Raw genomic sequence first — 19,989 nt, 5'->3', positions numbered from 1 at the left:
CTGTCCCCACCTGCAGAACCGCCTGAAGCCCAGCCAACAACTCCTCCCAGAGCTCATGCGAAGCGCAGACGCATCAGAGTGAGTCTGGCTGGGCCTCTGGGCTTCGCCAGCCACACCTTCGTCCCTCCCTTTCAGGCTGTTGAAACGTGCCGGCAGCGAGCCGGGGCAGGACGGTGGCACCCGCGGGCCACAGCGGCCCCTCACGAGGTGCTCGGTGATGTTCAGGTCCCACCGGCACCCGGGACTGCCCGCCAGCCCCTCGCTAGGTCCTTTGGGGCTGGCGTTCTTTTTTATCATCTGGGGGTCGAGTTTGCAATTCCGTCTGAAGCCTGACCGCATGTTTGCTCCCCCAAACCGTGGAACTATTAGGTAGCAAGCAGATTACAGGAAGTTACAGTCACTGGTGTGAACCAATCATTCTGAAAGTCCCTGCCTCACCAGCTTTCTGGGCCACCTGCGCTTGTGGCGAAAAGGAACAAGTGCCTTGTAAGTAAGCAGCACCAAGGCACGGAGCCGAACTTGAGCCTGAAGAAAGGCTGGGAATGCCCTCAGCTGGGCCCATCCCTGCCACACACACGCAGCGCCAGGCCAGCTCCCTTTTTGCATCACGATCCGCAAGCAGCGTGAAGTTCAGGGGAGCCCTTGAGCGCCCGAACCGGGCCGCCTCATCTTCGGATGGTTTTCAAGGGCTTCCTGAAAACCGTGACATGTCACAACACTGTAAAAAGGACAGGATGTGCACAGTGTTTCCAACAAAGCCACAAACTGAAAGTCTCGAACGTCTGCTCCCAGCAGAGAGAAAGGAGAAAAGTTTCAAGATGGTGAAGCTGTACCACCGTGAACGCTAGCGTTAGTTACACCGGGCAGAGGGGGACGGGAGTCTCAAAGCTCAAGGAGTTTAACATTTCAAATAAGAGGCAGCCAGCAGCCCCCTGCGTGGCCAGAAAGCGAACCCTCCCGGTCCCCCAGCCCCCCGGCCCCCGGACGGTACCTTGTTCTTCAAGGATTCCGTTGGGCATCTTGTCATTGGCGCTGACCACGGCTTTCCTCTGCTTCCGGAACCTGGGACACACAGACTGGTTAGCTCTGGGCACAGGGCTGACCCCCGGGACGCGGAGCCCTGGCGCGGGGANCCAGGCCAGCAGTGCAGCCTGGAGGAGCTCATTTCCTCATCGGGGCTGGTCGGGGCAAGCCCGCCTGCGCCCGGGGACACTCCTACCTGAAGAAGTAGGCGGCGAGCAGCAGAAGGAGGGTGAGCAGCAGCAGAGGCAGCAGCAGCCAGGCCAGCAGGGGCTGCGGCGCGCGGGGATCCGGAGGGCCTGCGGNCACCTCCAGGCCCTTGCGCGACTCTGGCACCCAGTAAGGGCCAAGGCATGTGTTTCTAATAAATGACGATTTTTCCTGATGCGAGGGACCGTTTGGTACAGAAGTGCACTGACTGAGAGACAGCTGGTCTGTGATGAGGTGGCCCTGGAGGCCAGAAACCTGGCCCAACAAGGCCCCCTTGCTCCAGGCTAGGCCAAGGCCCTTCCGTCTGCCCAGTGACTGCCCAGGTCAAGTTGTTGGGCAAAGCCAGATGACGTCAGGCTGAGCCTCTCAGAGCGCGTGCCCCAGCCCCCATCCTCTGGCCGTACCCACTGCAGAGCTGCCCTGGGGGGCTGTCCTGGCAGGGCGGGGAAGCTTCCCCACTCGCCCACCCATGGAGGCCCCACCCTGCTCTGCCAAACTCCAGCTGGGAGATGCTGATCCCGAGGGGCCGAGAGGGCCTGGGTGCCCCTCACCCTGACCTCATCCCTGCCCTGCCACACGCAGCCGCAGAGCATGGGTGGGGCCCTTCTCCCCTCCTCACTTCTGCATTTGCACAGACCTCAGGCTGCCCCGGGCCAGCGTCCGTCTTGGCAGTGACTGCTGGCTAGCTTGCAGGTCCAAGGGCTTGGGGCACCTGGCTGAGGGCGTGGGCACCACCCGGAGCTTCGAGGGGCACTGGGGGCCCTCGTCAGGGGGCTCGAGGGTGCTGCCTCCCGTTGAGGCTACAGTTACAGATGTACAGTTACAGATGTGGGCTTTCCATAGCCCGCCCGTGAGGGCCCGGGTTGAGTGACCCAAGGTCCCCGGAGCAGGGCCGTGTGCATGGGCATAATCAGAATCAGCAGATCACAGGGACAAGTGCCAGCAGCCGCCTCTGTTCTGGGGGGGGGAGTGTGGCGGGGGGGGGGAGAATAGGAAAGAACATTCAGGGGCTGGCAGGCCTGGGGTGCTGGGAGAACCGGGGAGTCTATGCCCCATCTTTTGGGACATTCCCGTTGGGGTCAGGCAGAAGGTACACCCCGCCCCCACTGTCCAGTTCTTCCAGCTTGCCAAAAAGAAGAAACTCACAGCTATGTAAACCTTATCTGATTTTTAAATATTGATCAGTAGGGGCCCCTGGGTGGCTCAGTCAGTTAAGTGTCCGACTTCGGCTCCAGTCATGATCTCACGGTTCGTGGGTTCAAGCCCCGCATTGAGCTCTATGCTGACAGCTCAGAGCCCGGAGCCTGCTTCCGATTCTGTGTGTGTCTCTCTCTCTGGCCCTGCCCTGTTCATGCTGTCTCTCTCTTTCAGAAATAAATAAAACATTACACAATTTTTTAAAAAAATAAATATTGATCAGTAATTCAACCTAAATGCAATTTTGTAAAACAACATGGTCCGGAAACAACCTCTGCCGGCTAGGCTGTGTCCCCCGGGCAGAGCGAAGTGTGAAAACACATCAACGGCAAAAGCAGAGGCCTCCCTGCATCGGGGCAGCACTTTCTCGTTCAGTCGGCGGTCTTGGAGGCTTCTGGGTCAGCACACACGAGCCTCCTCATTCTGTTTAACTGCGGCTTGGACTTCCACTTTCTGAATAACCCGTGATATCCATGGACACTTAGGTTGTTTCCAGCTTTTTTCGCTTATGTTAACTTACGATTTTACATCTTGTATCTTTATCTCTGCTCATCTTGAAAGCGTTTCCGTAGAAAGCTCCCAGAAGGAGACTTTGTGCACCAGTGTGCATGCATATTAAGTTGTAATGTGGGGCACCTCGGTGGCTCAGTCAGTTAAGTGTCTGGCTTCAGCTCAGGTCATGATCTCGAGGTTCATGAGTTCAAGCCCCGTATCAGGCTCTGTGCTGACAGCTCAGAGCCTGGAGCCTGATTCGGATTCTGTGTCTCCCTCTCTCTGTGCCCCTCCCCCATTCAGTCTCTGTCTCTCAAAAATAAATAAAAATGGTAAAAAAAAATTAAATTGTAACAGAAACTGCCAAGGTCCCCCCTGTAAAATTTCCAGCTTCCATCCTTACCTAGAGGGGATGATGGAGCCCATCTCTCCTAGCTATTAGCAATCCTTTTCATTTTTGTCAGTCTGATAAATAATATAATACTGCTTCACTCTGCCTTTCCCTAATTTCTATAGAGTAAAGCATCGTTTCATGATTAATAAAACAGTCAATTCGATATCTGCATGATGCTTGGTCATATGCTTTCGCCAGTTTCCCACTGGGTTGTCTTTTTCTTATTAATTTCTAGGAAGCCTTCCTGTAATATGGACAACACTGTTTAATTATACTGTTTGTGAGTATTTACCTTCAACTCCTGCACGAAGGAAGGTCTCTTGATGATCACTGGATACATTTTGTTCGAGGAACAAAGGAAACAGCTCAAGTTTCAAAGGGCACTTCCCGGGGTCAGGCTCCCGTCTGGAATTCTCGGCCAGTGGAGCCTGGCCACCTGCTATCACCAAGACCTTGAACGGGAGCCAGTGCAGACTTCCCTCCTGCTTGATGACCTGCAGCCACTGCCAAGCCCATGAAGGCCCCAGGCAGAAGCTGTAATGAGCGGTGAAGGGTCACATCTGTCCTCAGGGGCATGACATCACTTCCTTGTCCCTGAAAGGAGCACCTGACACCCACAGCCATCTTGCTGGCCGACCGTTTTCTTTTTAACTGAAGCGAAGAGGCCCAAGGGGGAGGCTGAGTCACCCTGACGGTGCCCTGGGTGCCAGCTGTGGAAACGCCCACACAGCTCTACTCTGGCGTCTCCGCTTCGGGGACAAACGATGCTCTCCTGGTACAATGTTTGCTGTTATCGTTAAGCGTTTCTGCAGGTGCTGAGCCTTGGGTCAGCAGCGGCAGCCCCTCTCTGCTGGGCCCAGGGACACAGTGTCCTCAGGGCAGGTCTGGAGGGTCCTGGGCTGTGGAACCCAGTGACCCAGAACCCAGAGGGCCTGCTTGAGATGAGCACAGTGACAAGGGGTGCCTGAGAGGCTCAGGTGGTTAAGTGTTCGATCTCGGCTCTGGTCATGATCTCACGGTCTGTGGGTTCAAGCCATGTATTGGGCTCGGTGCTGACAGCTCAGAGCCTGGATCCTGCTTCGGATTCTGTCTCCCTCTCTCTCTGCCCCTCCCCTGTTCGTGCTCTGTGTCTCTCTCTTTCTCAAAAATAAATAAATACTAAAAAATGTTTTTTAAATAAACAAGGTCAGTAACAAGCACAGCTCTGTCTGCCGGGGGCTCCCATCTTTCTCTGTCCTCAGGTTTGGATCTCTCTGGCTGGCAAAGCCGGGACAGGGCGGCTCTGGCCGTGCTTGCTGGGGGCCTGCTTGCGTCAGTGACTGAGCTCTACTTTCACCCTTCACTTGGGGCCAAGGGCACATTTGTAGGACATGTGTCTGGGCTCAGAAAATCCTGTGAAGCCCTTGAGCTGCATGGGGGTTGAGTCCCTGACCCCAGCCTGAATGGGGCCATTTCTAATGATCTCACTCAAGCTTTTTCTTCTGGAGGGAAGTTGATAATTTCTGTTTACCCCAGGCCTCGTGATAACCAAGCACAATGCTGAAGGTCAACTTAGCTGAGCCATGGGGGGTGCCAGATATCTGGTCAAAGGCTGTTCTGGGTGTTTCTACAAGGGTGCTTTCTGGATGAGATTCAGCATTGAAATTGGTGGTCTCTGGAAAGATGCCACGCCCCCTCCCCGCCCCCCATTGTGGGTGGGCCTCACCCAATCCGTCGAAGGCCTGCCTAGAACAAAAAGGCTGAGCCTTCTGTGAGTCGCAAGGAATCTTCCTGCCTCACTGCCTTCCAAGCGGGGCCATCGCTCTTTCTGGTTCTGCAGCAGCCCGTCAGCCTTCAAACTCAAACCAGCTCCCTGGCCTCGTGGATTCTGAACTCTACAACTGTAAGTCATGTGACCCTGTTTCTTGTAATAAATATAAATACAGATGTCAATACAGATACAGATATAAATGAAAATATAAGCGTAAGTCTTACTGATTCTGTTTCTCCGGAGAACACCAGCCAACGCACAAATAATACCCCATCAGAGAAGGCCGAGTTTCATGCCTGGGAGTCGCAGGCTGGCACAGGGAAGGGGGCGGGGCAGGCGTGCGGGGACTGGCAAGAGCCCGTGACACAGACTCAAGGGACCAGGCCTTGCTGGTTGCAGGCTCCTGCTAAGCCGGCCCCGGGACAGGGCTGCAGCCACACGCGGCCATCTGGTCTACCAGGCAGGTGTGTGTGTTGCCCAGGGAGTCCGGGTCTAGTCCTTGGGGACCTTGAACTCACCCGTTGGGCCTCTGTGTTGGGCATACAGCCAAGAAAGAGGTATCAAGGGACACTGAAGAGCCACGTATCTGGGCTGTAGGACACTGGCGGGGTGACGGGCCTCTCCTGACACCCCCGCCGACCACAGCGGCAGCCCACGTGGACGCGCCCCGGCACCAGCTCGGGCGTCCCGTGGATCCTCAGCATTGCCAGGAAGGAGGCACTATTATATCTCCATCTCACAAATGGGGATACCGAGGCACGGAGAGGACCAGGAACTTACTGGTCACCGGGCCAGTTAGCGGTAGAGATGGAGCGGAACAAGGGTCACGTGACTCGAGAGCACCTGCCCTCGCGCTGTTCTCCTCTTCCCGTCAGCCTCGCATGGCATTCATTTCACTTTATTGATGCAAAATCAACGTTTGACGAGACCACCCCCTCCTCGTTTTAGGCATATGATCCAGTGATTTTTAGTTAATTCATAGCTGTGTCACTGCCTCCACCATCCAGTTTTGGAATCTTCCCGTCCACCTCTCACCCACATGTGGTCACGTGGCATTTGCCCCCCAGCCCAGCCAAGCACTCCGGTACCTTCTCCTCCATCACCCTGACTGTTCAGCGCACTTCCTACCCACAGAGGCACACGTGTGGTCTGGCGTCTTCCACTTAGCGTGTTTCCGGGGTCCATCCGTGTTGTCACGTGGATCTGTTCACTCGAGTCCCTACTCTCGTCTCTAACTTTCAAACTACAGAAAAGCCAGGGGCACAGAGCAGTGAACCCCCCCGGATCTGCCACCCACTTTCTGACGGGGACAAGGCAGCCGTGCTGGGCTCTGGCCTCGCCTACCTCATGTTCCTCACGGGCTCTTTCTCAAGCGGCTCCCAGAGCAAGTGCGTTTCTTTCGGAAGGACTTCAACACACATCTCTCGAAATGCGTGGACTCTTCTTTTAAAAGCATGAATCTAACCACTACACCAGTATCGTGCCTGAAAGTATTCCCACTGATTTCCTGATCGGCTCACCCGCCACGTCAGTGTGTAAATATCCCTGCTGCACTCGTCCACAGGTATTTAGATTTGCTTGAATCGGCTCCCTCGAGGGGGTCGGGATTGTTAAGCTCTGCTCCCCCGCCTCCCACCGAAGCGGACACCAACTCTGAGCACAAGGTTGTGCTCGCTGCCCGCTGAACACTAAGCTTTGTTCTGGGCAAATTCCCAACAACTGGCTCGCGTGGCCAGCCTGCTTGTTAGAGGCGTTCCGAGTTCGGTGCTCACTAAGGACGTCCGCGGTGGCCTGGTTCTCCTCCGCGGTCACCACCCCCAGTCTTGAGAGCCTACCAGGAGGGAGGGGTACGGCAAGGGCAGGTGAGCAGCGGGGGCTGGGGCCTCACCTGCGGTTGTGGAGGTCAAGTTGCTCTCCGCTGGGGCGGTCTCGTTGCCCTTGAGAGCCTTGGCGAGCGGCAGGCTAACACCCGCCAGGAGGAGTGGACAGAAGGGCTCCATGGTGAACCTGCAGGAAGCAGAGACCGGCTCAGAGGGCGCCCCGCCCCTCCCCTCCCCTGCCCAGGAGGGAACCGCATGTAAAACAGGGTGGCCCGGGGATGGCATGACTGGGGCAGGCTCCGGAGCACCGCTTAGTGAATCTGAGTTCGGGGAGGGGTCTGTGCACACCGCCGGCACAGTTCACAGCCGCATCATTTCACTGTAGAGCAAGCCCAGTGAGGAGCCCCGCCAGCTAGTCCCGGGTTACAGAGACTCGTGTTGTTCGGGTTAATTTCCTTTTTTGTTTGTTGTCTGGTTTGCAGGGAGAAGGGAGGCAACCGAGGATGTGGAGGAGGCTGGAGAGGAAGAGCTGAGCGTACGAGGCGATCTGAGATTCTGAGCGGCAGCTTCACGACACCCCTCGAGGCCCTTAACCCACAGCTTCTAGACCCTCACATGGGCGGGGCGCCTGGGTGGCTCTGACTCTTGAGTTTGGCTCAGGTCATGATCTCACGGTTCGTGGGTTTGAGCCCCGCGTCGGGCTCTGTGCTGACAGCTCAGAGCCTGGAGCCTGCTTCGGATTCTGTGTCTCTCTCTGTCTCTCTGCTCTTCTCTTGCTCGCACTCTCTCCCTCTCTCTCTCACACAAAATAAATAAACCTAAAAAAATAAATTGCCACACGGTAACGATTTGTTCAACACAAATAGGAACATCCTATTGTGTCTGCCATGATACAGGTGTGGCGTTTCTGGTTGCATCACATTCTCTGTGAGCCCAGAGAAGAGCAGTGGCCTGGGGGAATCTGGGGCTCAGGAGACAGGCTAACTGGTGTGTGGTCACAGGGCCAGGGGCTGGGATGTGGGGTCCGGCCCGCCTGCACGGGGTCCCTGCTGTCCCCCTGGCCACAACCCACACCTCCATCCCTATTCTGAGTGCCGGCCCTCACTGCCTCCCACCTGAGCTTCGGGTTGGGTGGGGGCTGGGAGAGAGCGGGCCCCGGGCCCACATTTTCCACATTCTGGAGCCAGATGCACCTTTGAAAATTTTTTTTTATAGTTTATTCATTTTTGAGAGAGAGAGACAGAGCATGAGTGGGGTAGGGGCAGAGAGAGAGGGAGACACAGAATCCAAAGCAGCTCCAGGCTCCAAGCTGTCAGCACAGAGCCCGATGTAGGGCTGAAACCCACAAACCGTGAGATCATAACCTGAGCTGAAGTCGGACGCTTAACCACCTGAGCCCCCAGGGGCCCCCGGATGCACCGTTGAAAGTCCAGCCAAGCCCTCCTTGTCCGGAGGAGCTAACAATGAGAATGGAGAGGGGCAGGCAGCCTCGTCTGCGTGGCTCTGGGGTGGCCTTGCCTCGGACTACACTGCTGTCTGAGCTCCCCGGTGCATCCCAGGGAAGCGCCCTCTCCGCCCACGAGGGGCCACCTTTAGTTAGCTCCTGTCTGACAGAGCCGCTTGGGAATGGAGGGGCGTCTTAAGTGAGTGGGTGGGTGGGGGGTGCGTGCACGGAGCAGACCCGGATGGCCACGTGGCTCAGCACAGGAAACAGCAATCTCTCACCCACCTCAGAGCCCTGCCGGGTGCTTCAATTTTGCCCAAGTTCCTCGGGTCCTCGGAAAATGTGGCCGTGACCTCTTGGAGGTATGGAGGAGTCAGGGCAGGGGAAGAGGCGTGGCTGTGTGTGCTGAGTGAGATCTGGGTGACCACGAGTGTAGTGGAGGTGTGGGCTCCCCCCCACGCCCCCTCCGTGGTCCGCCTGGGGTGCCTGTGCCCTCAGACGGCACTTTCCTGCAAAAAGCCTCCCCGGGGCACAGGGATGGACGGAGGCCCGGAAACACTGGTTCCTTGTCATTAGAGGAGACACTTGAATGAGCACAAAAAATCTAATCGCGTTTCTGCAATCACCGCCGAGCGGACCATTCTGAGCAGTCAATTGCCCTGGAATAACCAGGAGCACCACACGCAAGGCTTCCAACCTCTTTCCTCTTGTTTATTTCCCGAATGCACTTTATTTTTAAAGCACGCCACACACGCACGTGCACACACACGACAGCTCGTAACTTGTGAGCATCTCAGCGCTGGGCCCTTCACGTGGCCACTGGCCTCACGACAGCCCTCCAGGACTGAGGAACGGGCCCAAAGTTGGGACAGAGTGGACGGAGGAGTCGCGGATCGAACCCAGGACCACCGAAGACAAAAGCTCGGGAGCCCTGACGGTCGGCTGTGCCCAGGCTGCATCAGACAGAATCTGTTCTTGAACGATGCTTTTACATAGTTGAATACACTGCAGAGTAAGTGATTAGGAAGCATTAACTGGTTTAATACAACTCAGAAATGCAGACTTCCCAGTTGAAGCACGTGTCTTGTTATGTGCATTCATTCAAAACCCTCCTCTCCAAATGCTCAGTGATCTAAGAGAAAGCAGACACGTTCCAGGCAGAAAGCCCATCGCCCGTCAGACCCCCACCCGCGAACAGTGCTCCCAGGAGCGGCAGGTGACTTGCCCGCTATGGCCAGCAGAGGGCCTCAACTTTACGGAATTTGAACCCCTTGAGTCCCTTTACTGCGATATTTATATTTCCAAGCCAAGGACAACGTTCCTGTCCCTGGCTATTCACCCTCAGAGGGTTTGTGCAAGCTACCCAACAGCACAGACACGAATCCGCACAAAACAGTCCCTGAAATAGTTTGAGTCATGGTGACTTTTAAGGACTTGTATAGAATCTACAACGCGTTGCATCTCAGAGCTGAGATTAGCAAAACAGTTTCCAACAAAGCCGCTTTTGTGTTTATTCCTATCAAAAGTCAGCCAGCTATCAGCTTGATTGATTAGGATATCTGCTTGATTGATTAGCATATCAGCTTGATTGATTAGGATTGCTTTCTTACTCCCCTTGATGCCTTTTTAATACTCTGTTGGGCAGCGAGTCTGGAGCAGCACTGCCAGGCCCTGGAACTGCAGAAATGAATAATCCCGGCCCTGCCGCACCGGCAGCTGCACGGAGCCGAAGGGAGAGCGGAAACACAGCGTCCGCGGGACCCCCGTTCCGGAGGGGAGGGTCCACAGTGCCAGGGAAGGAAGGTGAGGTAGTGACGACTCACTCCTCCCGGGACCAAATTGAGAAGGCCTTTGAATGTCGAATTAAAGAGTTTGGTTTGGTGTTACAGGCTCATTTTCCAAAAACAACCTACATCAGTAGAACCACTTGGGGCGATTATAAGAAGATGCCAATTCCCGCGCCCAATGCCAGATGCATGAAATCCAAACATACGGAGAGTGACGGGATTTGTACAGACCAACCGAAGCTGACAAGCCCGGCCGTGAGCAACGAGCTGCCATGGAAGTTTCCAGAGAGTGCCAGAAGCCGGTCAGGAGCCACAAGAGACACAGCGTAAGCCTCTGCCGCCCCTGAAGGGCTGGGGGTGTTGGCGTCCTGGGGGCGCAGCAGCTCAGACACAGACAGAGCTCCTCGGTGGTTCCCGCACACACCACATCTGAGGCGTGCTGGTCTACACAGCAGAGTGGGAAGGTCTGGACTAAATCCAGGACAATGGGAATGGCAAGGAGGGAGGCATTTGAAAGGGGGTTCAGAGGTTAGAATCGGTGTGAATGGTAGTCAGCTGGACGTGGTGGTGACTAGGGCACTGGGGCACCTGGATTTGCATCATGGGAGATGGGGGGGGATGGGCATTGTTCATTAGCTGAGATCTGGAGACTGGGCTCCCCAGTCTGGGGATGAGGGTGATCTTGGCTTGGAGGATAAAGCAATAATACAAGCCACCAGGTACTGAGCTCCTGTGCAGTGTGATAAGCTACCGGGGGCTCTGGGATGAGTCACCTCACCACCCCTCACGGCAGCGCCACCAGAAATGTCCTGCTGTCCTCGGAGACGGCCTCTTGGAGCTCCGGGTCCCGAGCGCACTCCAGCGGAGGCGCCAGCGGGAGCGGGGCCGAGGGCCTGGCGCTTGGCTGGCTGGGAGGGCGGCTGAAGCTTCAGGATGTGGGTGAGTTCGGCCTGGGGGTGTGCAGGGGGGCAGAGGCCAGGCCTTGGGGCCCAGCCGACGGAGGCCACACGCTTGGGGACGGGGTAGAGGAGCCGGGCTGGGCGTCTGGCAGACGGCGGCCAGGGACCAGGAGGGCAGGTGGACACCCTAGGGCAGGAGAAGGGCTCCCCTGAGCCCTGTCTACGTCCCCCAGCCCTTGCTCACAGGCTTCCCTCACTGGGTGGCCCTTCCGTCCCCTTTGCCTTGGTCCCACCAGCTTTTGAGGGCCCGCAAGTCAGAGACACTCTCTCTCCCTCGGCTCAGACCACCCAGATTTGTTCGGAGTCATTTGGGCATTGAGTCTCCCAACCAGAACCTTGAGCCTCTGGGGACGGGGGACGTCTCCTCCCCAACCCCGCCCCCCAACAAGCTGGCTTCCTCCGCTGACAAGGACCTTCAGGGCTTTTGAGGGTGTGGAGCCGTCCCTGCGCCAGTGTCTTTGAGGAGGGACTGCCCTGCTGAGCCCTCCAGTGCTGGGTGTCCCGAGCCGACTGAACCAGACCGCCCCCTTCAGGTCCAAGACGGTAGTGTTTTCTTTCTGCAGCTCACACCCATCATGACTGTTTAAACACCTGCTTCTCAGTTATGAGACAGACTCGGCTCCTTCACAAAGGAGCAGAGAGAAAGATTTGTTCGGTGGGGCTGCCAGCCTTAAATAGAGCCCCTGGGATGGGCCACGTGTAATTTCTCATCTAAACCAGGACCCCCGAGAGCAAAGAGAGGCTGAAACACTTTAAGCCCCGTGCTTTCCTACAGTATTTCATTAGTGGTCAGCATTTGGTTTTATTATAATGGGAACTCACTAAGTAGTTCTATTAAAAAACTATTTTTAAAAATTAAAAAGTCCTTTTCTAGAAAACTAAACTGACATACCAGCACACATTACAGCAATAGTTTATTTTATTAAAAAACGCTTTTTATATTGATTATATGAAAATAAAAAGAGAATATGAACAGAACACCTATTCTCGAAGCATAGTCACCTGCTTCAACTGTTTTCTTAGCCTTGACTGTTCTTTTAAACATTTTTATGTTTATTTATTTTTGAGAGAAAAAGAGAGCAGAGTGCGAGCAGGGGAGGGGCAGAGACAGAGGGAGACACAGAATCCAAAGCGGGCTCCGGGCTCCGAGCTGTCAGCACAGAGCCCGACTCAGGGCTCGAACTCACAAGCCATGAGATCATGACCTGAGCCACTTAAGTCACTTAACCACCTGAGCCACCCGGGCGCCTCTCTTAGAGGTTGTTTAACCCTCTCATGGCTTCTGTGTGGTCAGTGGCACTAGTACAGACCCCGATACGTGAAGGTAAACGTCGATGAATATTTTGTGTAAGTTATAGCTCCATCATCAACTTTTTTGAAAACAGAGACTCAGTGCTTAACAGAGGCACTGTTTCAAGAATTGCGCACTGTTGAAGAATTTCAAACTTCATTCCTGACACATGGGTTTAGTGCAAATTCATAGAGTGTTACTAAAAACGAATTTATACAAAACGTTGTAGATTTACGCCATACAGTAAATGCCCAAGCAAGTGTAGAAGGAGTTCACAGCGTCCTCTACACGTTTTACGGCAAAACTCTTCTGTCTCTGTTTCCTGCAACTGTTTCGAAAACACCATCCTGTCATCTCTCACTGTTCCCACCGATTCTGATGACCAGTGGCACCTCCAGGCCACAGCGTGGGCCGCCTTCCAGCCAGCGGGGGCCACGGCCTCAAACACTTCCCCCCCCCGCACAGGGGCCAGAAGGAGTGAGCCCCCAACCCACTCTTGCCCAAGTGCTCATCCTCTTTTCTAACCACGAGGTGTCCTTGAAAGGGCAGTGCCGTCCCCTCTGGGCTAGGGGAGGGCGGACAGAGTGGAGGGTGTGACTGCTCGGGTCTCAGATGTGATCGCCCCTAAAGAGAGGCCACCCCTGCCTGTGTGTCTCTGTCCTAAGACGGCACCCTGGAGAAGCCAGGAGAGCCAAGCCCTTCCTGGGCTCCTTCAATGCAGCTTTTCATAACTAAAATTTTTCCTTTTTAACTGCAATGGGATGGAACATCCATGGAAGAAACATGAACATGGACAGGGTACAGGGCAAGAAGCAAAGAAGCAAAAATAAAGAAATAATCAATAATAACAGGCCCGTCACAGTGCGAGGGAAATATGGGAGCCTGGAGAGAGCGCGGAAGGAACACGGACATACCGCGGTGGGGGGTGGGGGTGGAGCCCCGGCTCTCCAGGCCAGGGTCAAAAGAATGAGGCCCTGGTCTTGCTTCTCTCACCAAAATACACCTTGGGGCTCACGCTATCTAGTCTCATCCAACTTCTTTTGTCCTGAGGCTCACAGCTGAGCCGGCTACTGAACTGTGCTCACACCTGACCGCTGGCCTGACACCCCCTCCATCTGACAGGGTCACACTCCTGGGTCCTCCATGCTCCCAAGGGCCTGCTCACGCATCACTCAGAGGAGATGCGCTTTATCAGAGGACCATGGCAGCGACCCATCAGGAAGGTCAATGCTGAGGGGCGCCTGGGGGGCTCAGTCGGGTAAGCGTCCGACTTCAGCTCAGGTCATGATCTCATGGTCCGTGAGTTTGGGCCCCGCGTCGGGCTCTGTGCTGACAGCTGGAGCCTGGAGCCTCCTTGGGATCCTGTGTCTCCCTCCCTCTCTCTCTGCCCCTTCCCCTCTCGTGCTCTGTCTCTCAAAATTAAATAAACATTAGCAAATTTTTATAAAACATAAAAAATAAAAGGAAGATCAGTAAGGGGGCAAAATCCCTGCGCAAAGCACCCGAGCAGGAAAACAGAGGGACCCACGCGACAAAGCCCCATCCATGTGCCTTTGGGACTCAGCTGTCATAGGTGAAAGATGGCACTAAATGCGGGAAACACATGCCCCCCCCCACCTCTCACAAGGAAGAGACGCCCACGCTAAGGCGCACCCCCTCCACTGATCTCCTCAGAAGCGTAGACAGTGGAGGGGACGCCGCAGACCCCAGTGGCCGGGCGGACACCCCCGGGTGAGGCTGCCTCTACCCGCCCCGCCTGCTGCAGGGGAAGAAACGTTCGCACCTGCATTTATGGCACTTTTGATTCCAAAATAAGAAGTGAAACTGTAGACTTAGAAGTACTTTCTGGTTCATTCATTCATCCATTCATGAAGCAATGCATATGAGACGTAAGTGCACAGTCTGGAGAGAACACCAAATAGGACAGCACTGCCCTCGTCCCCCATCCTGGCCGGGGAGGTGACAGAATCGAGCAATCGCCGCGCAGCCACCAGGAGACTAACAGCGGCTGGTGCTGGAGTCGGTGGCAGACACCAGTCCCCAGGGCTCAGGGGGCTGCCGGGGGCGAGGGCATCTCCTCTTCACTGAGCCGCCGACCGGTGCAGGGGGAGTGGAGGAGGAGGCAGAGGCAGCAGTGTGAGCTGGGGGGAGGGGGCCAGGGACCTTTCCAGAAGCACTGCTTCGAAGCGGAAGCTGACAACACTGGGCAGAATTATCTGTGCCCTGGGGCCTGTTGGGGGCGGAAGCGGCTCTCTGGCTCGTCCATCTGGCACCCAGGAGACGCTGGATGAACGTTCTTGAAGGAAATAGGTCATCAGGGGCTATCACAGCAGATTTCTCTCCATCTCATCAACCCAAAGAGAAGGGGCCTCGGAGGCCTGAGCCGCAGCTGGGCTCAGTGTGTCTCTGTCTCTCCGTCTCTGTCTCTGTCACCCTCTCCTCCCCCTTCTCTCCTCTCCCCGAGCCCGGCGAGAACACTTCGCCTCTGCCGCCTTGCTTCCCTGTTTTCCCGCTTAGTAAAACAGGAGCAGCCGCTGAGCTCATTNGCTATCACAGCAGATTTCTCTCCATCTCATCAACCCAAAGAGAAGGGGCCTCGGAGGCCTGAGCCGCAGCTGGGCTCAGTGTGTCTCTGTCTCTCCGTCTCTGTCTCTGTCACCCTCTCCTCCCCCTTCTCTCCTCTCCCCGAGCCCGGCGAGAACACTTCGCCTCTGCTGCCTTGCTTCCCGCTTAGTAAAACAGGAGCAGCCGCTGAGCTCATCAACGTGCAGAACTCTTGAGATGGGGCTGGCTGCGTAAACCACCGGCCCCCGCGGTGAGCCAGGCACCCCCACTCTGCGGCCGGGGCCCAGTGTCTGCGCCCACGTGCGCTCTGTCCTCTTCTGCGGAGGTCGGGTCTCTGCGGTGTCGGGGGGAGAGAAGGGCCCTCTTCCTCTGCAGAAGAACAACTTCAGAGATGGCCTGCACAGATCTGACTGCGGCCGGGCGGATACCTCGGAGCCGCTGATGAACACAGGTGGGTGCCAAGGTGCCAAGATGCCAGCGGCCACGGAAGCCCCAGCCCCGGCCCCGTAGACGTCTCAGGCGAGCCCAGGCTCAGAATCCAAAATCAGCCCCAACCTGGACACACGCGGTCTCTTCCAAGTCCTCGGTGTGAACGGCTCGTGATTCCACTGGAACATGTGTGCGATTCAACACATTTTTCTGTATTCAGAAATAGACTGAAGCTTCTGTTGGGATTTGGCATCATGAAGAAAGGAGACGCACGGGCCTGAAGCAGTGCGCCCCCTGGAAGGAAGCGCGCCCAGGGCCTGCCCATGTCCATGTCGTCTGCAGTGACTGCGGTCAAGGATGGTGCCCTCGGGCGGTGAGCACTCAGGTGAGAGGTCAGTCGTGCCTCCTTCTTCCAGATGGCCCGTGGGCCCAGAGAGGTCGGTGTGAATGCCCTGGTCTTCCAGCGGGTCACTTAGCTGTGGTGGGAGCCGGGCCCCGGGCGCAGAACGGGCCGCTCCTTCCGCCGGGCACTGGGGGCCAGCTTCTTCCAGCCGCGCCGTGGCTGCAGCCGTCTGAGCGCGGCCCACGTGTGGGGGCAGGTGCAGAGCCGAGCACACAGTGCACCCCGCTCCCCCGATCGTCCCTGGGAATGTGGGTCACAGTGACCTTCAGGGGCAGCCGGAGCAAGAAGACAGCGGAGCACACAAAGCCTGGGCAGGCCGTGCGTAAACCCCGAGTGCGGCCGCATGTACACCTTCCAGAACAGAGGCCACTTAGTGTCACAGGGCCGGGAGTCAGGCACGCCACACGGCGGCAAAATCCCTCACTGACCTGCAAGTGGGGGCAGCTCCTGACGTTGCTGCTGAGCCTGGGAAAGTGGGTAAGAATGTCTGCTTCTCCTTTCTAGAAGGTTCTGAGGATAATGTATGTGACCGGCTGGTGAAGCTTCACATCCCCCAGGAATCCAAGGATTCATATATCGTCGCTGCCCTTGACCTCCAGGGCCAGGGGGAAGTTCCCGAACTCCCGGCCGAGGTCGGAGCCACTCCCAGGCCGCCAACAGCCCTGACGTGTCCGGCCCGGGGCTCTCGGCCTCGTCGTTTCTGTGCCAGCGTTTCCAGGCCTTCTCAGTGGAGGCAAGCAGAACGAGGAAGACCAACCGCTGACCCCTTCGGGTGACCTCCAGCTGCGTACCGCCCCTTCCAGGTCTAGCGGTGCGGCAGGAAGTCACGTGGGCGCAGGTGTGCAACCGCCGCTGCACCCCCCCAGGGCCACCGCCGCCGCTTTCTGAGGCTCCCACAATTACCCACAGGTGCTACCCCCCCTTCTGGGATAGGAAGCAAAGTGAAGGCCAGGGGACCCAGCCAGGTCCTTTTGTTTCCTGACAAATGTCAAGAGCAGGAAGCCAGTCAGCGTCAACCAGGATGATGACAAATGGAGACCCGTAATGTCCCCAGGAAACGGACAAGCCCTTCTTTGCAACTACACGTCAGGGTTTCTCCTTGACACCTGTGGGGTTCAGGTCTATGAGGGGTGAATCCTGGAGACCCTGGGGACCCCTCCAGCCAGCAGGCAGCCGAGAACAGACGGTGCTCGGAAGACAGTCGCGGCAGGACAGATGGCTGGCCAAGCCTCGTCAGGCCGCTCCCTCCGGAAACAGACTGGGAGGGACGACGCCCGTGTGCTGACATCATGGCTAAAACCGCGAGTCAAGTGCGTGCTGGCACGGGGCACCAAGCTAAGCACCCCACGCCCCTTCTACCGCGTCGGCCCCTGGCGAGTCCCCGGGGGACCACCGTGAGCCTCGGGGGCCTTGCCTGTCCACGTGGCTGGTACCCACTTGCCCTGTGCCTGTTTCCCATAAAACCAGGGCAACATACATTCCTCACAGGGCACGACTATCATTTTGTCATGCACGGGGCGGGGGAGGGGCGTGGTGGTGGAGAATAAAACCTCAGAGAACAAAGATGTGCTTTCACGGTAAGGGAGAAACAAATCTAGACCTTTCCTGCCTCTTCTGAGCTTCAGGTGTGAATACACTTACACGCTTGGAAAGCTTAAGTAATAATAATAAAAGCCCCGTAAGCAGGCAAACGTGCAGCCTCAGCACGTTCCAGATGCACCCACGGCGATCCTGCCTTTTTGGAAGGTGTTGCTTGTTAAAAAGAAAAAAAAAAAGCCGCAAAAAGGATGCTTTTTATCCGAGTTGGGGAAGGCGGGAAGGCTGGGACTTAATTGCTTTTGAACAAAGGTAACTGCAAACATCTAAATGTGAAGCCACTGAAACCACAGAAAAAGAGAAGGCCGAAGAAGTCCACTTGTTAGGAGAGAAGAGGGCAAATATCCAGAAAGAAATGACAAGGAGACGCCAGCAGGGGCCGGTGTCACCCGTGATGCCCCCCGGGGTCCTCTTGTCTGACCCTCCTCGGACAGCCGCCCGGGGACGCAGGGCCACCTCTGCCCTGATGGCGAGGACGGGGAGGTGGGAGACAGCGGGTGCCTGCCCGCCACCCTCAGGCCGTCAGGGCAGGGAGCGCTGGCTCCTGCTGTAGACTGAGGCACGGCCCAGACTCTGCGGGGGGTTGGGGGGGAGACTGCACAGCTGCCCACTGGGCACGCACGTGGGCTCTGGCTGGGGTCCCCCGGGATACACAGAACCCTTGGGGGTCAGGGGATGAATTCTGAGCACATAGAATTGTGCACCTGGACCTGCGGAAGTACCAGGTCACTGTGGCACGACCGTGGACAGAAGCCAGGGACGCAATGTTTTGCCTCCCTCCCTGCACCGCTGTCTCCATACCCCCAAACACACAGGCCAGGTGTGTCGCGAGATGGCTGAGGTCCCTGGGGAAGACGCAGCATGTCCTGGCGAAGGGGCCAACCCAGGAGGCCGGCGGAGCCGGGGAGCCCCCAGATCCCCTGCAGCACGGCCTGGGGGAAGCCTGGCTGGACGTGCCGGGCCCTGCAGAAGAACAGCTCTCGGCCACCGGGGGCAGAGGAGGCCTGGGGAGACAGGGCTTCAGAGAAGGGACTGTGACCTGCATGTCCCTGTGGGGTCCCTCGGGCAACTGGCGGCCCATCCCGGAGAAACGGTCTCTGCCAGCGATGGTGTGTCCCCCACGGAGCCTCCGCTTGCTCAGCCCTGGGCCTCGGGACCCCCGAGTACCAACCACACTGGGCCCCGGGCAGACACACCAGTGCAGCGACAATGTAGAGGGACATTCGGATCAAGTTTCCTTCTCAGTTAGGAAGCTAGGCACAGGCAGGCAGTCAAAGAAGTTTGCAGAGAGCTGCATTTTTTGTTTTTTGTTTTGCACTTTCTCACCAGGCAAGTACCAAGTGACAGCTTTTCTTCCACGGGGGACGAGGAGATGGAAATCATTTTCACGAGTTGGAGCTGATCACGTTATACTGAAATCACTGGGCACGACGCAGCAGTGAGGTAAACTAAGAACAAACGGTATGTCTTCGAAAATCAATGCCTGCAAAGGGGGGCATTGGAATCAAAGTTGTTTCCAAACAGGCGGCCTTCACTGGCTGCGAGCGCCGGGTGGGTGGGGTGCCCTCGCCCAAGGAAGCCGTTGGCCTGGTAGTCAAAGAATAGGTTAAGGGGGGCTCTTTGGGTTCTTGATGTTGCTTTTCCTCAACGTGGGGTTGTGAAAAGGCAGTTCCGGAAGTGGAATGATTGGGCCTTCCTCTCCGAGTTCATCGGGACCTCCTGGGCCGTTGCCTGCTTCTCAGCACAGCCCGGAGACAAAGTGCACCCCGAGACAGGGCGCATCCCCGAAACAAGCTGCAGTAACTAAAGCTCCCGGAGGGGCCTATCGATGTTCCGAGTGAGTAGGCCATTCGGGGAGGTGGGACTGCCCCCGTGGGCGAGGCAGGGGACTGAACAGCTGACGCCGGAAGACTTAGATGGCCCCAGAACAATAGATAGGCCTGAAGTTTTAGGCCATTAGTTCTCAGCTCTTTGGGGAAGAAGGGGGGAATGGCTCTTCAGCAAAGCTCATTACTCTTCCTTTTAATTGGGGGAAATATAATACAATCAGCTCGTGAAATAGCATCTGAAAATGTCTTTTGCCGGGTAAATGACTAAAGGATATTTCTGGAATATCAGAAAATAACAAAAGGGCTGCCCATTTTTTTTAGGTGCAAAAGGGGTTTTATGTGCCCCCTGTGGCTGGAAATTTTTTTTGAGGTTAGCAAGGTCAAAGGCTTCACAGAGAGAAGTGGCTCCTGGGGAATCTGGAAGTTTCCATGGCAGAATGGGAGATTTGTTTTAAACATCTGAAGCTTGGTTTGAGGATTGCTGGAGGTAACATTAAAGTCTTCAGAGGAATCCTGTTAGTAAGGTCAATAGAATTTGACATTGTGATTGGACACAGATCTTTATCCACTCAATTCTTCTTTCCTAACAGGTAGGTAATTTGTTCTCTGTGACGGGGCAGTGGCCACATGATATTCAATTTCATTTTCTCTCTTGTTATGGTGGTTCCTCTTGTGTCCATGCAGTTTTGGGGACTAGAAGGAGGCCAGGTGTAGACGGGTCATCCGTCGGTGTGCCGAGGTCAAGGTCGCACAGATGTACCCCGGGGAAAGGCTTGGAGAAGCCTGGGGCCTGCAGGGAAGCC

The 19,989-nt window shown here is 56.3% G+C and overlaps 1 protein-coding gene across 4 annotated transcripts in view; it reads right to left on the bottom strand.

The window, feature by feature from the left end:
• PTPRE (protein tyrosine phosphatase receptor type E) overlaps positions 1–19,989 on the bottom strand; it is a 126,904-nt gene that overhangs the window by 37,824 nt on the left and 69,091 nt on the right. For all 4 annotated transcript variants that reach the window (XM_077762979.1, XM_077762976.1, XM_077762978.1 and 1 more), the window contains 3 exons: positions 6,952–7,070; positions 1,220–1,319; positions 992–1,062 (listed from right to left, as the gene is read on the bottom strand). In XM_077762979.1, the coding sequence (XP_077619105.1) occupies positions 992–1,062; positions 1,220–1,319; positions 6,952–7,063 (283 nt within the window). In that variant the 5' untranslated portion in view covers positions 7,064–7,070. The remainder of the gene's footprint in view (positions 1–991; positions 1,063–1,219; positions 1,320–6,951; positions 7,071–19,989) is intronic.

Source organism: Crocuta crocuta, unplaced genomic scaffold (genome assembly GCF_008692635.1).
Source record: "Crocuta crocuta isolate KB4526 unplaced genomic scaffold, BGI_CrCroc_1.0 scaffold466, whole genome shotgun sequence".
NCBI classification, from domain to species: Eukaryota; Metazoa; Chordata; class Mammalia; order Carnivora; family Hyaenidae; genus Crocuta; species Crocuta crocuta.
This window is presented reverse-complemented; position numbering and strand designations above follow the sequence as displayed.